Source organism: Bombina bombina, chromosome 2, assembly GCF_027579735.1.
Source record: "Bombina bombina isolate aBomBom1 chromosome 2, aBomBom1.pri, whole genome shotgun sequence".
Taxonomy (NCBI): Eukaryota; Metazoa; Chordata; class Amphibia; order Anura; family Bombinatoridae; genus Bombina; species Bombina bombina.
In genome coordinates, this window is record NC_069500.1 from 951246451 (window position 1) to 951262912 (window position 16462).

The 16462-nt window shown below is 37.7% G+C and overlaps 1 protein-coding gene across 1 annotated transcript in view; it reads left to right on the top strand.

The window, feature by feature from the left end:
• Positions 1-16462, top strand: part of GRID2 (glutamate ionotropic receptor delta type subunit 2) — a 2072895-nt gene that overhangs the window by 722242 nt on the left and 1334191 nt on the right. The window contains exon 4 of the mRNA XM_053700169.1: positions 1866-2150. Coding sequence (XP_053556144.1) covers positions 1866-2150 — 285 coding nt within the window. The remainder of the gene's footprint in view (positions 1-1865; positions 2151-16462) is intronic.

Sequence of the window (16462 nt, forward strand, 5' to 3'; positions counted from 1 at the left end):
GGAATTAAGGTAGGAATATTCTGATCGGCTGATGGAATCAGCCAGCCAATCTTATTCAAGTTCAATCCGATTGGCTGATCCAATCAGCCAATAAGATTGAGCTCGCATTCTATTGGCTGATCAGAACAGCCAATAGAATGCAAGCTCAATCTGATTGGCTGATTGGATCAGCCAATCAGATTAAACTTGAATCTGATTGGCTGATTCCATCAGCCAATCAGAATATTCCTACCTTAATTTCGATTGGCTGATAGCGCATCCTCTTAGGGTTTTTCTCCTCAGGAATTTCTTTTTATATTATGTTAATTAATATAATATAGGGGTTGGAGGTGTTAGGGGCAGCAGATTAGGGGTACATAGGGATAACGTAGGTGGCCGCGGTGTACGGAGCGGCAGATTAGGGGTTAAAAAATTTTAGTACAGTGGTGGCGATGTGGGGGGGCCTCGGTTTAGGGGTACATAGGTAGTTTATGCGTGTTAGTGTACTTTAGAGCACAGTAGTTAAGAGCTTTATAAACCGGCGTTAGCCCAGTACGCTCTTAACTACTGACTTTTTTCTGCGGCTGGAGTTTTGTCGTTAGATTTCTAACGCTCACTTCAGCCACGACTCTAAATACCAGCGTTAGAAAGATCCCATTGAAAAGATAGGATACGCAAATGGCGTAGGGGGATCTGCGGTATGGAAAAGTCGCGGCTGCAAAGTGAGCGTTAGACCCTTTCCTGACTGACTCCAAATAACAGCGGGCGGTAAAAACCAGAATTTGGACCCTCTAACGCTGGTTTTGACGGCTACCGCCCAACTCTAAATCTAGGCCTAAGATCCTATGTCATGACAGTTGAAAACTCTGTAAATAGAAATATATGTCCCTGTTGCATTTGTATATGTTTATTTTACAATAAGAAAGAATAAACAATGGGGACAAAATATTCCATTTCAAAAGTTTATAATAGAATATATTTAAATGTATTGAAAAATTTATAGGGGCTTTTATTAATAATTTTGTAGCAAGAATATAAGCTATAATATATTCTACCCAAATATTTTGATGGGTGTACAGGATATTATGCATATCTGCGATTATCTTAAACAAAAAAAGTGGCATATTGAGAGATTAATTTGCAGAAACTTTCTTTCTTTTCAAAAATGATACGTGTTCATTCATTCATTCTCTCTCTCTCTCTCTCTCTCTCTCTCTCTCTCTCTCTCTCTCTCTCTCTCTCTCACAATACAAAACTACAATAACTACACTAGGCAGTTTTTAGAGGTGAATGTTGGCGGGTTTGGGGTGTTAGAAAAATTTCCCGTCACAGTGTGGTTTTTGATTGAGAAGTGTGTTCCCTGTAAATATATATGCATATGCTTATATACATATATATTTATGTATAAGTATATATTGTATAAGTATATATTAACACACACACACACACACATATATATATATTTGCTGCACCACTTACCTTTTGCTGCTCTCATGCATAGTTCTCATGCTGTGTCTGATAGCATGAGAACGAGGCTCCTATTGGAACCTATGGAAGCGCACTCTAGTAAGCGCAATGCTTCTGTGCAATGCGAACGCGAGGTTGCATTTGCATTGCACCTCACTTGTAATACCAGCGCTCATTTTCGTGCACTGGTATTACTAAATTACGCTCAACTTGTAATCCAGCCTATAATATTTTGAATGCAGTTGTTTAAAAATATGTCTTGAATACAAAAAGGTTCTGGTTTTATCATCTATTTTTTAAGCTTTTTAAGATTGTGAGTTTATAGAAATATTATTATTATTTTTTTTATTATTTTTTGGAACATAAGATATTGCACATATGGGTCCATGTCATCTCAAATTTTATTTGCTTTCTTTCAGCCTGTGACCTTATGAACCAAGGCATATTGGCCCTTGTCAGCTCTATTGGATGTGCATCAGCAGGATCTTTGCAGTCTTTGGCAGATGCCATGCATATTCCTCACCTTTTCATCCAACGATCTACAGCAAGAACTCCAAGAAGTGGCTGTGTGCTGAATAGGAGCAATAGGATTGATGATTACACATTGTCTGTCCGCCCACTAGTCTATCTGAATGATGTTATCTTAAGAGTCGTCACAGAATATGCTTGGCAAAAATTTATCATCTTCTACGACACCAACTATGGTAATTTCCTGTAATTTGCATATAATATACACATACTTTTGCATTTCTTCATCCATCATCCTCATACTTTTGTTATGTCCTTGTGTTAGTTGTTATAGATATTTTCTTGAAGTGCATAATATAGGCATTAAACTAAAAATACATAGTACACTTCTTTAGTGAAAGGGCAATAAATAAATATTAAAGAGGTAGTAAACTACTGAAAAATGTAATTATATATCTCTACAATGAAAATAGGACAACATGGAAAATTAAATAATAAAAAATCATCAATGTCTCTTTTTAACCTAAAGATAAAATTACAGACAAAATATTATTGTGGATAATGTTTTTGTTTAAATGGAGACTAAAGTCAAAATTCTACTTTTGTTCTTTGGATAGAACATGCTTTGTTCTTTTAGTATACTTTAAAAAAGGCTCATAGGAGGTGTTAACATGTCTTTGGTACACTATAAATGCTGTTTGGGCAACAGCGTATAATATTGCTACAAACATTCGGCAAGATTACGAGTTTTGCGTTATGAGTGAAGAAGCCTCATAACGCTACTTTTTCACTACCGTAGGTATTACGAGTTTTGCAGGTATATCTGTACCGCACACTTTTTAAAAAAAATAAATATTTTTATTGAAGAAACACAGGTACATAAACACGTAGGTATGCATATGCTTGTACAGAGTAGAGCTAGAATAATATTACAATTCACAGTCTGAAATAACTGCTTGATGCTCATCAGGAGTTGTTATAGTTTGATGCAAAGAAATGTCGGTTTCTATTTTCAATGAGAAGAAAAAGAAAATATATATGTGGGCTGTACCAGCTTGAGTTCATGACATACAAATCTGTACAGTTAGAGGTATATAAGCGCTGGTCAAGCACCATTCCATAATGAACCTGTGCTTCTTGGTTTTATAATAATAACAACCAAATAAACTAAAATAAAATAAAATAAAACAAAACAGAACAAAACAAACACATCCCTTACAATCTACAATTAACAACTAATTTCCCCATATTGCTCCTTAACAAAGAAATGTAGTCCACAAATCACAAGAGCAAAAACAGCGTTATAGAGAAACACAAATTACCTTTTTTTCCCATTATGCATGAATTTTCCTGACATTAGCTTTGTTCCCAGATAAAGAAACACTATCTATATATACACCAGTAAATTAACAGTAATTAACTTAGGTAGTTTCTTCACAAGATTAGAACAACAATAATAGATTTAAAGTTTTAAAATGTTAAAGTGTTAAAGTGTGGCACTTTTGTAAAAATGGGGCTGGATTATGCCATGCTCCTGCCCAAGGCTATGTGTGAGGTCAAGCTTTCATGGTCATAGTTTTCAGCTACAGGATTCTAGGGTATTAAGTTGGAAATACAAGGTTTAGGACTGACAGATGATCATGTGATTGTCTCCTAGCCGGGAGCAGAGGAATAGAATGTCAGTTCCAATCTATGGGCATACAGTAGCAGATAAATAATTCAGATGTTATTATACCTCAAACAACATTAACTAAATGTAAGTTATTATAAAGTATGTCACAAAGTAAATAAAACAATAGTAGTAAAAAATAAAGTTAAGGTATGGGGAGAATCCGGGAGTTAGATATCCTTGTTACCCCACTTATAAGATGTATAAATCAGAGAGAAGCAGTGCCACAGAGTGAAACCTCATTACACCTGTCCTAAAAGGGAGAGCACCCCAATAACCATTGGATGTATAGAGGATTACCATTAAGCAAGAAAAGGTCACTCATTTAGAATAGGGTGATACCGAGAATGTATACACATCAGCTCGCTCTGTCTGTAATAATTGCCACATTAGTATAGGTTAGCGTTACTATCAATCATAGATTATGTCTAAACTTAGGCAACCCGTCATTGCAATTTTATGTGTAGAATAAAATAACCAGTATTTTCTATGTCCTGGGTCAAAGGCAGTCTACTTGTTGCATGATAAAACAGTGCTTTTAGCTGAATAAACATATGTAGTTACAGTAATATAAAATATATGTGTTTTGTGGAGCCTATTTGAGCCTGTCACAATAAAGGGCGGGGCATGTATAATAACTATCAAGATTAGCTAAAACCCAGACAACAACAACAACAAAAAATAATAATATCTACAATATTCTAAACAGGATGGTGCGTATGTGCTGCAAACCAGTTATTACTGGGGGAGGGGTGACTTAGATCAGAAAGTGTCCGCAATCCAGCAATGAGCCAAATGCCAACCTAAATAAGCGGAGACACATGAATGTTATGAGACGTGAATAAATGGTGCATGTTTGAATCATTTCTTAGCTGAGTGGGGATATCTGATGGTTCACGATTCCAAAGCATGTAAATAATTAAACAAATAAACAAACCTCCCAAAGTGAGTCCCAATCTGCAAACATAACTATAGAGTGAGGACATCGCTATGGTCATACAGCCCAATCTCTTGACCAAATATTCAGGGCTAGCAAGCCAACCCTTAAGTGCACTGAAGAGAGAACTAGTTCAGCCAATTCCCGTGTTCAATCGGTATTCAGGTTGCCTCCTCCGGTCCGCAGCAATAATATCACAACATTGCGGATCAGTCTCCAGCAGTTTAAATTCATACCAAATCTTTTCAAGTTGAGTGGAACGACGGGCAGACATCATTTTAAATAGGTTTGAGTACTGGTCCTGTCGGTCTCCGACATCAGCGGTGGGGAGATATTGTGTGCTGAAGATGTTGCTAGCTGAATTTGCAGGATCGACGGCACAATAGGGAGCCTTCTCTTTACTGCTTGATCCTGCTGAAATTAGCCCCAGTGCAGGTGGCGGGAACAGCAGTAAGCCTGGATCGGTGAATGAATCAGCGGCCCGTAGGTCTGAGGGAGGTTCCCAAGTCTTCAGCGTCTCTACTGGAGCTCCAACTTGTGTGAAAGCAGAATTTGTAAAGCCTCCCACTATCTCATGCGGGTGAGATGTAGCATCATTTGTGATGTTTTGCGAAACATGACCACAACGGCTTGAGACATTTATTTCCAGCAGAAGAGATTGTTTCTTTGGCTTTATTTCTGCGCAGATATCTGTGCAAGCGGTCAGAAGGTGGTCCAGTTTAGTTATTAAAATGGCTTTAAGTTCAGCGAGTATCTGAGTGGCCCTGTCCAATCTACCAGTGGTAAATGTTTCCATTGTGAAGGGGTAACTATATACACCTTGGCGGTAGAAAACCCGCCACAGCGCCAAACGTCTTTTTCTTCTTTAACTTGCTTCTCGGCGGCCAAGGGGTGATGTTCCTTGATCCAATTTAGTTCCCGGGCACAGATTTTGCCAAGGGAGGTCTGGATGGGTAAATATATGGTCATTTTTCTCCCAAAGTACACGGAGCCTCAGGATTCAGTGGCCATCTTTAAACACTGCCTACCGGAAGTCCCGCACACTTTTTTGGCCATAACGTAACTACCGCAGCTTTCAAAAAGTCCTTTTTCAATGGGACTTCTATAGCGCCGGTATTACGAGTTTGCCTGTCCGGCCAAAAAGTGAGAGGTACAGCCCATAACTACAAGATCCATACCGTAAACTGAAAGTCAGTAGTTATGGTTTTATGTTACAAATCCGTAACATAAAACCCATAACTAAAGTGCTAAAACGTACACTAACACCCAAAAACTACCTATTAACCCCTAAACTGAGGCCCTCCCGCATCGCAAACGCTAAAATAAAATTATTAACCCCTAATCTGCTGCTCCTGACATCGCCGCCACTAGAATAAACATATTAACCCCTAAACCGCCGTACTCCCGCATCACAAACACTAGTTAAATATTATTAACCCCTTATCTGCTGTCCCTAACATCGCCACAACCTACATTATGGTTATTAACCCCTAATCTGCTGCCACTATACTAAAGTTATAAACCCCTAAACCTAACCCTAAATGTAACGCTAACACCCACTAACTTTAATATAATTAAAATAAATCTAAATAAAAATTACTATCATTAACTAAATAATTCCTATTTAAAACGAAATACTTACCTATAAAATAAACCCTAAGCTAGCTACAATATAACTAATTGTTACATTGTAGCTATCTTAGGTTTTATTTTTATTTCACAGCTAAGTTTGTATTTATTTTAACTAGGTAGACTAGTTAGTAAATAGTTATTAACTATTTACTAGCTGCCTAGCTAAAATAAATACAAACTTACCTGTAAAATAAAACCTAACCTGTCTTACACTAACACCTAACCTTACACTACAATTAAATAAATTACATTAATTACATACAATTAACTAAATTACAAAAACCCCACTAAATTACACAAAATAAAAAAGAAAATATAAAATAATTAAACTAATTACACCCAATATAATAGCCCTATCAAAATAAAAAAGCCCCCCAAAATAAAAAAAACCCTAGCTTAAACTAAACTGCCAATAGCCCTTAAGAGGGCCTTTTGCGGGGCATTGCCCCAAAGAAATCAGCTCTTTTACCTGTAAGAAAATTGCAAACAAACCCCCAACAGTAAAACCCACCACCCACACAAACAAACCCCCCAAATAAAATCCTATCTAAAAAACCTAAGCTCTCCATTGCCCTGAAAAGGATTGGATCAGCCTATAGAATTGAAGCTCAATCCTTTTGGCTGAGGATATTTTCACCTTTAATTCCAATTGGCTGACAGAATTCTATCAGCCAATCGGAATGTACGGGACGCCATCTTGGATGACGTCCCTTAAAGGAACCTTCATTCTTGAAGAGCCGTTGACAGAAGAGGATGCTCCGTGCCGGATGTCTTGAAGATGGAGCTGCTCCGCGTCGGAAGGATGAAGATAGAAGATGCCGTCTGGATGAAGTTCTGGATGACTTCTGCCCATCTGGAGGACCACTTCTTAACGCTCGGATGAAGACTTCTCCCGGCTTCGTTGAGGACTTCTTGACGCTTGGATGAAGACTTCTCTCGGCTTCGTTGAGGATGGATGTCCGGTCTACAAAAACTGTAAGTGGATCTTCGGGGGTTAGTGTTAGGTTTTTTTTTTTTAAGGTTTTTTTGGGTGGGTTTCATTTTTAGCTTAGGGTTTGGGCTGAAAAAGAGCTAAATGCCCTGAGGGCAATGGAGAGCTTAGTTTTTTTAGATAGGATTTTATTTGGGGTGTTTGGTTGTGTGGGTGGTGGGTTTTACTGTTGGGGGTTGTTTGTATTTTTTTTTACAGGTAAAAGGTAAAAGAGATAGCTTAGTTTAGGCTATGTTTTTTTTTTATTTTTGGAGGGGGCTTTTTATTTTGATAGAGCTATTAGATTAGGTGTAATTAGTTTAAATATTTGATAATTTCTTTTTTATTGTGTAATTTAGGGTTAGGTTTAGAGGTTAATAACTTTAGTGTTGGGGCAGCAGATTAGGGGTTAATAAGTGTAGGTGGGTGGCAGCAATGTTGGTGGTAGCAGATTATGGGTTAATAAGTGTAATGTAGGTGACGGTGACATTGGGGGCGGCATATTAGGGGTTAATAAGTATAATATAGGTGTCGGCGAGGTTGGTGACGGCAGATTAGGGGTTAATAAGTGTAGGTAGGTAGCAACGACATTGGGGCAGCAGATTAGGGGTTAATTAGTGCAATGTAGGTAGCAGCGACATTGGGGTGTGGCCTATTATGGGTTAATAACTGTAATGTGGGCGGCAGATTAGGGGTTAATAAGTATAATGTAGGTGTCGGCGATGTTGGGGGCGGCAGATTAGGGGTTAATAAGTGTAGGTAGGTAGCGACAATATTGGAGGGGGAAATTAGGGGTTAATAAGTGTAATGTAGGTAGGGACCACATTGGGGGCAGCAGATTAGGGGATTAATAAGTAGGTAGGTGGCGGCGATGTCAGGGAGGCAACAGATTAGGGGTTAATAAGTGTAATGTATTTGTCGGTGATGTCGGGGACGGCGGATTAGGGGTGTTTAGACTTGTGGTTTATGTTAGGGTGTTAGGTGTAAACATAACTTTTATTTCCCCATAGGAATCAATGGAGCTGTGTTACGGAGCTTTACGCTCCATTATTGCAGGCGTTAGGCTTTTTTTTAGCTGGCTCTCCCCATTGATGTCTATGGGGAAATCATGCTTGAGCACGTAAAAGCAGCTCAAAGCAGCGCTGGTATTTGAGTGCTATATGGAGCTCAATTGAGCTCAAAGCTGCTATATTGCCTGCTAACGGCAGGTCTTTGCAAACCTGTAATAGCAGCGCTATAGGGAGGTGAGCTGTGGAAATAACTTGCAAGTTAGTACCGAGTCGCTCATAACGCAAAACTCGTAATCTAGAATGCAAAAGGCATGTGCACACTTCAAAGCTCCGATGAGACTACCTAGGTTTACTCTTCAAGAAAGGATAACAGGAAAACAACGCAAATTTGATAAAGTTAGAGAGTTGTTTTTTTTTTATTTTGTATGCTCTTTTTATTCCATGAAATTGTAATTTGGAATGCACTGCCCCTTTATGATTACTTAGTTGTGTATGAGTTGGAACACACAAATTCTAATTTGCAAAAGATGCCATTTAGAATTAATTCCAGTGGATGCCACAGAGCTGCTATATAGAATGGAATAAAATAATCATTATCTAGTTGGTGGATTACCTACTGTTCGAATATACTGTATATATATATATATATATATATATATATATATATACACACACACGCACACACACACATATATATATATATATATATATATATATATATATATACACACGCACACACATATATATACACATATAAATATATGTATATATATGTAAACATTTTATTTATTTTTTTATTTTATTATTAGCACAGCACTATGCTGAATAGGACACCTATAGATTTACAACACATTGACTTTTCATACGCTGGTACTAGAGAAACATTGCTTACGCTGCAGAGCCAAGAACTCCCAGATTCCCAAAATGAGATAGTATCCCATACAGGTTTTAGATCAAAGTCCTCTTTCTATCCAGTACAATCCAGAGGTGGGGTGTTGGAACTTTCAAAGAAGAAGTAATAAGGGATCTAGAGATTCTACATAAGAAACACTCATGCTCCTATAATCTCTCTTATAAAGAAAATCAAGCAATAAAAGAACTAGGCCTAGATTTAGAGTTCGGCGGTAAAAGGGCTGTTAACGCTCCGCGGGTTTTTTTCTGGCCGCACCATAAATTTAACTCTGGTATCGAGAGTTCAAACAAATGCTGCGTTAGGCTCCAAAAAAGGAGCGTAGAGCATTTTTACCGCAAATGCAACTCTCGATACCAGAGTTGCTTACGGACGCGGCCGGCATCAAAAACGTGCTCGTGCACGATTCTCCCATAGGAAACAATGGGGCTGTTTGAGCTGAAAAAAAACCTAACACCTGCAAAAAAGCAGCGTTCAGCTCCTAACGCAGCCCCATTGTTTCCTATGGGGAAACACCTCCTAAGTCTGCACCTAACACCCTAACATGTACCCCGAGTCTAAACACCCCTAACCTTACACTTATTAACCCCTAATCTGCCGCCCCCGCTATCGCTGACCCCTGCATTACACTTTTAACCCCTAATCTGCCGCTCCGTAAACCGCCGCCACCTACGTTATCCCTATGTACCCCTAATCTGCTACCCCTAACATCGCCGACCCCTATGTTATATTTATTAACCCCTAATCTGCCCCCCACAACGTCGCCGACACCTACCTACACTTATTAACCCCTAATCTGCCGAGCGGACCTGAGCGCTACTATAATAAAGTTATTAACCCCTAATCCGCCTCACTAACCCTATCATAAATAGTATTAACCCCTAATCTGCCCTCCCTAACATCGCCGACACCTACCTTCAATTATTAACCCCTAATCTGCCGACCGGAGCTCACCGCTATTCTAATAAATGTATTAACCCCTAAAGCTAAGTCTAACCCTAACACTAACACCCCCCTAAGTTAAATATAATTTTTATCTAACGAAATAAATTAACTCTTATTAAATAAATAATTCCTATTTAAAGCTAAATACTTACCTGTAAAATAAATCCTAATATAGCTACAATATAAATTATAATTATATTATACCTATTTTAGGATTAATATTTATTTTACAGGCAACTTTGTAATTATTTTAACCAGGTACAATAGCTATTAAATAGTTAAGAACTATTTAATAGTTACCTAGTTAAAATAATTACAAATTTACCTGTAAAATAAATCCTAACCTAAGATATAATTAAACCTAACACTACCCTATCAATAAAATAATTAAATAAACTACCTACAATTACCTACAATTAACCTAACACTACACTATCAATAAATTAATTAAACACAATTGCTACAAATAAATAAAATTAAATAAACTATCTAAAGTACAAAAAATAAAAAAGAACTAAGTTACAGAAAATAATAAAATATTTACAAACATAAGAAAAATATTACAACAATTTTAAACTAATTACACCTACTCTAAGCCCCCTAATAAAATAACAAAGCCCCCCAAAATAAAAAATTCCCTACCCTATTCTAAAATACAAATATTACAAGCTCTTTTACCTTACCAGCCCTGAACAGGGCCCTTTGCGGGGCATGCCCCAAGAATTTCAGCTCTTTTGCCTGTAAAAAAAAACATACTATACCCCCCCCCCCCAACATTACAACCCACCACCCACATACCCCTAATCTAACCCAAACCCCCCTTAAATAAACCTAACACTACCCCCCTGATGATCTTCCTACCTTGTCTTCACCATGCCAGGTTCACCGATCCGTCCTGGCTCCAAGATCTTCATCCAACCCAAGCGGGGGCTAGACATCCACTGAAGAAGTCCAGAAGAGGGTCCAAAGTCTTCCTCCTATCCGGCAAGAAGAGGACATCCGGACCGGCAAACATCTTCTCCAAGCGGCATCTTCTATCTTCTTCCATCCGATGACGACCGGCTCCATCTTGAAGACCTCCAGCGCGGATCCATCCTCTTCTTCCGACGACTAGACGACGAATGACGGTTCCTTTAAGGGACGTCATCCAAGATGGCGTCCCTCGAATTCCGATTGGCTGATAGGATTCTATCAGCCAATCGGAATTAAGGTAGGAATTTTCTGATTGGCTGATGGAATCAGCCAATCAGAATATAGTTCAATCCGATTGGCTGATCCAATCAGCCAATCAGATTGAGCTCGCATTCTATTGGCTGATCGGAACAGCCAATAGAATGCGAGCTCAATCTGATTGGCTGATTGGATCAGCCAATCGGATTGAACTATATTCTGATTGGCTGATTCCATCAGCCAATCAGAAAATTCCTACCTTAATTCCGATTGGCTGATAGAATCCTATCAGCCAATCGGAATTCGAGGGACGCCATCTTGGATGACGTCCCTTAAAGGAACCGTCATTCGTCGTCTAGTCGTCGGAAGAAGAGGATGGATCCGCGCTGGAGGTCTTCAAGATGGAGCCGGTCGTCATCGGATGGAAGAAGATAGAAGATGCCGCTTGGAGAAGATGTTTGCCGGTCCGGATGTCCTCTTCTTGCCGGATAGGAGGAAGACTTTGGACCCTCTTCTGGACTTCTTCAGTGGATGTCTAGCCCCCGCTTGGGTTGGATGAAGATCTTGGAGCCAGGACGGATCGGTGAACCTGGCATGGTGAAGACAAGGTAGGAAGATCATCAGGGGGGTAGTGTTAGGTTTATTTAAGGGGGGTTTGGGTTAGATTAGGGGTATGTGGGTGGTGGGTTGTAATGTTGGGGGGGGGGGTATAGTATGTTTTTTTTTACAGGCAAAAGAGCTGAAATTCTTGGGGCATGCCCCGCAAAGGGCCCTGTTCAGGGCTGGTAAGGTAAAAGAGCTTGTAATATTTGTATTTTAGAATAGGGTAGGGAATTTTTTATTTTGGGGGGCTTTGTTATTTTATTAGGGGGCTTAGAGTAGGTGTAATTAGTTTAAAATTGTTGTAATATTTTTCTTATGTTTGTAAATATTTTATTATTTTCTGTAACTTAGTTCTTTTTTATTTTTTGTACTTTAGATAGTTTATTTAATTTTATTTATTTGTAGCAATTGTGTTTAATTAATTTATTGATAGTGTAGTGTTAGGTTAATTGTAGGTAATTGTAGGTAGTTTATTTAATTATTTTATTGATAGGGTAGTGTTAGGTTTAATTATATCTTAGGTTAGGATTTATTTTACAGGTAAATTTGTAATTATTTTAACTAGGTAACTATTAAATAGTTCTTAACTATTTAATAGCTATTGTACCTGGTTAAAATAATTACAAAGTTGCCTGTAAAATAAATATTAATCCTAAAATAGGTATAATATAATTATAATTTATATTGTAGCTATATTAGGATGTATTTTACAGGTAAGTATTTAGCTTTAAATAGGAATTATTTATTTAATAAGAGTTAATTTATTTCGTTAGATAAAAATTATATTTAACTTAGGGGGGTGTTAGTGTTAGGGTTAGACTTAGCTTTAGGGGTTAATACATTTATTAGAATAGCGGTGAGCTCCGGTCGGCAGATTAGGGGTTAATAATTGAAGGTAGGTGTCGGCGATGTTAGGGAGGGCAGATTAGGGGTTAATACTATTTATGATAGGGTTAGTGAGGCGGATTAGGGGTTAATAACTTTATTATAGTAGCGCTCAGGTCCGCTCGGCAGATTAGGGGTTAATAAGTGTAGGTAGGTGTCGGCGACGTTGTGGGGGGCAGATTAGGGGTTAATAAATATAACATAGGGGTCGGCGATGTTAGGGGTAGCAGATTAGGGGTACATAGGGATAACGTAGGTGGCGGCGATTTGCGGTCGGAAGATTAGGGGTTAATTATTTTAAGTAGCTTGCGGCGACGTTGTGGGGGGCAAGTTAGGGGTTAATAGATATAATACAGGGGTCGGCGGTGTTAGGGGCAGCAGATTAGGGGTACATAAGTATAACGTAGGTGGCGGTCGGCAGATTAGGGGTTAAAAATTTTAATCGAGTGGCGGCGATGTGGGGGGACCTCGGTTTAGGGGTACATAGGTAGTTTATGGGTGTTAGTGTACTTTAGGGTACAGTAGTTAAGAGCTTTATAAACCGGCGTTAGCCAGAAAGCTCTTAACTCCTGCTATTTTCAGGCGGCTGGAATCTTGTCGTTAGAGCTCTAACGCTCACTGCAGAAACGACTCTAAATACCAGCGTTAGAAAGATCCCATTGAAAAGATAGGCTACGCAAATGGCGTAGGGGGATCTGCGGTATGGAAAAGTCGCGGCTGAAAAGTGAGCGTTAGACCCTTTAATCACTGACTCCAAATACCAGCGGGCGCCCAAAACCAGCGTTAGGAGCCTCTAACGCTGGTTTTGACGGCTACCGCCGAACTCTAAATCTAGGCCCTAGAGAGCAACCCTGACACAGTCATGCCCAAATCAGACAAAGCGGGCAGCAGAGTAGTGTTAAATAGGGCAGACTATGAGTCAGAAATATTAAGACAAGTTACAAATACAGATACATATGTCAAATTACTCAAAAATCCTTTGAAAGACTTTCAATTACAACTGTCTCACCTATTGGATGAAGGATTGCATAATGGTTTTATAGATAAATCTACTCATGAATTTTTGATGGTTATCCACCCACAAACCCCAATATTTAATGCCTTTCCCAAAGTTCACAGAAGTCTAACTAATGTTACAGGTCGTCCCATTGTGTCTGGTATTGGCTCTCTACTCGAACCGTTGTCAGAGTGGGTAGATTCAATCTTACAGCCCCTAGTTATCTTAGAAATTCAAAACAACTAATACAGATATTAGATAATTACAGATGGACTATTTCATCCAGATGGGTCACAATGGATGTAGTATCACTCTACAGTTGTATGCCACATGATAAGGGACTTCAAGCCGTAGAATATTTTCTATCACATAGGAGTAAACTCAGTTGCAATATGCAGGAAAACATTTGGAAAGTTATTGAATATCTCCTGACTCACAATTATTTATGTTACGGGGGGACTTTAACCTCCAGAGATGTGGCACAGTGATGGGGGCAAAATTTGCTCCCTCCTACGCCAACCTCTATATGAGGTGATGGGAGCTGTGCTGCATCTATGGAGATGATACTCCCTTCAAACAACACATCTCATTATATAAAAGATATATTGACGATTTAATCATTATATGGGAATAAGGTGAGACATAATTAGACCATTTCTTTAATTATATCAAAATTACAGATAATGTGATCACATTCACACATTATACTCATAACTTATGTATTGATTATTTGGTTCTGACACTTGTAGGGAATATTGATAAGGCAATCATTGAAACCAAAATATATATAAGAAACCCATTACTAAAAATTCTTTATTACATGCAAAAAGCAATCATCCAATGGCTACAGGTTAAAGGGTTACACAAATGTAGTTTTTCAGATTGTAAAGCTTGTAAGCATGCAATAGTGGGCAATTCTTTCACTTCTACCTCCACAGGTGAAAAGTTTAAAATTAACAGTTGTGTCAGCTGCAGAACAAAAGGGGTAATATATCTGATAGAATGCAAACAATGTCATTTACAGTACATTGGCAAGACCCTACGGGAAGTTAGGTCCCGAATTAGGGAACATTTATCTACTATCACTGTAGATACTGAATGGAGTAGAAAAAAGGAAGATAGATTATTACCCATAGCAAAACATTTTATTGACAAACATTTATGGAATACAGACTCCTTTAGGTGGACAGTTGTAGAAAAAGTCTCCCTCTCTGTTAGAGGTGGGATATAGATAAAATCCTAAGCAAAAGAGAAGTATATTGAATATACTGTTTAAAAACTAAAATACCGGGAGGTTTTAATTCCAGATGTGATTAAATCAATTACTGGCAATAGACATATTGACTAATAATATTAGATAAAATTTTACTTTTCCTGTGTTTGGATTTCACTATTGGATTATTACTCTACTTTACACAATAGAAATTTAATTTATCACTGTTATTAAAAAGTTACAGTAATCTTCTAATTTATGATTGGATTCATTATATATTGACAATACACACTTAGGTTTTAGTTACAAATGTTCCAGAGGTAAATGTGATCATCTGACTATGGGACTCTCGTTTGTGGGATATACATCTGAGTTACTCTTCTTCTAACGATATGACATTACAATTAAGAGGTTATATATCTTGGTATAACTAAAGCAAAGTTTGAGATAAAACATGTCGCTAACAATTGAAGCTTTATACATCTTTAGTTCATTTTGCACATGCCTTAGATATCCATACATGGTTTAATTACTTTCCCATCTAGGATATAGTATTTAATATATTGAGACTTTCTCACACTTTTTCATTCCTATACTTACTGGATATATCATATAGTTATGGCAGCCAGTACATACTGTTTAACAAATACCTATTAAAAGGTTAATATGAAGGTTCATGCTAAATACAAGTGCTTATAATTAAGCAATTAATATGGCTGTGTATTAATGGACTTTTAGGGCAAAGCATCCATATGTCTATGAGTATGGCTCTGATGAGCTGAAACGCGTCAGACTGGGATGTCTTTGTAAGCATTTTATTATTTTTTTAACTGAACTGGCTTGTGTGCTGTTGTTTTTAAGTTTACAATAAAACTTTTTTTTACTGGACCTCCATCTGGATTTCATCATTGTTTGCATATATATATATATATATATATATATATATATATATATATATATATAGTATAACAAGTAGAATGTAAATGCAACTAGTACAAGTACAAGCTCCCTGGATATGAGTGCGCACAGTCTCTTTTAGATGTATAATAAATTTTGATACACAATAAGTGGGATAGGTTCAGAGTTATAAATTTGAACACAGGATATATATACTTGTGTGAGTGAATCTACTTAATATATACTTGTGTGAGTGAATCTACTTAATAAATATAAAAAACATTTTGTAAATACATACATAAGTTTGTGAGCAGCTGAGTGAAAAATGATATAGGTAATACACTCTAGGTGCCGTTATACATATGAGTAGTGAAAATTGCTGCTCTTATTATAAAAATGAACACAATAAAAGTGAATACGAATAAATGTTAAAGTGGAGACACTCCAAGCTGGCTGCTGTAAATAACCTACCAGTGGGCGGGAGAACCCTTTCTAGGTAATCCCTTAAATATAAAAATAGGTATGAAAAGGAGTAATGGAAGGGATACTGCGTCTGTTAGTGTGCCCCCTCAAAAACAATAGTAATTCATGTATAAATAAATAAGCAAAACGAGAAGTTTGCGTAGCAATGTATGCAGAGACACAGAAAACCTTCAAGGTGTTTTTTCCAAAATCCTTCAGTGAAATATATAGTCTCCGAATTCACAGAA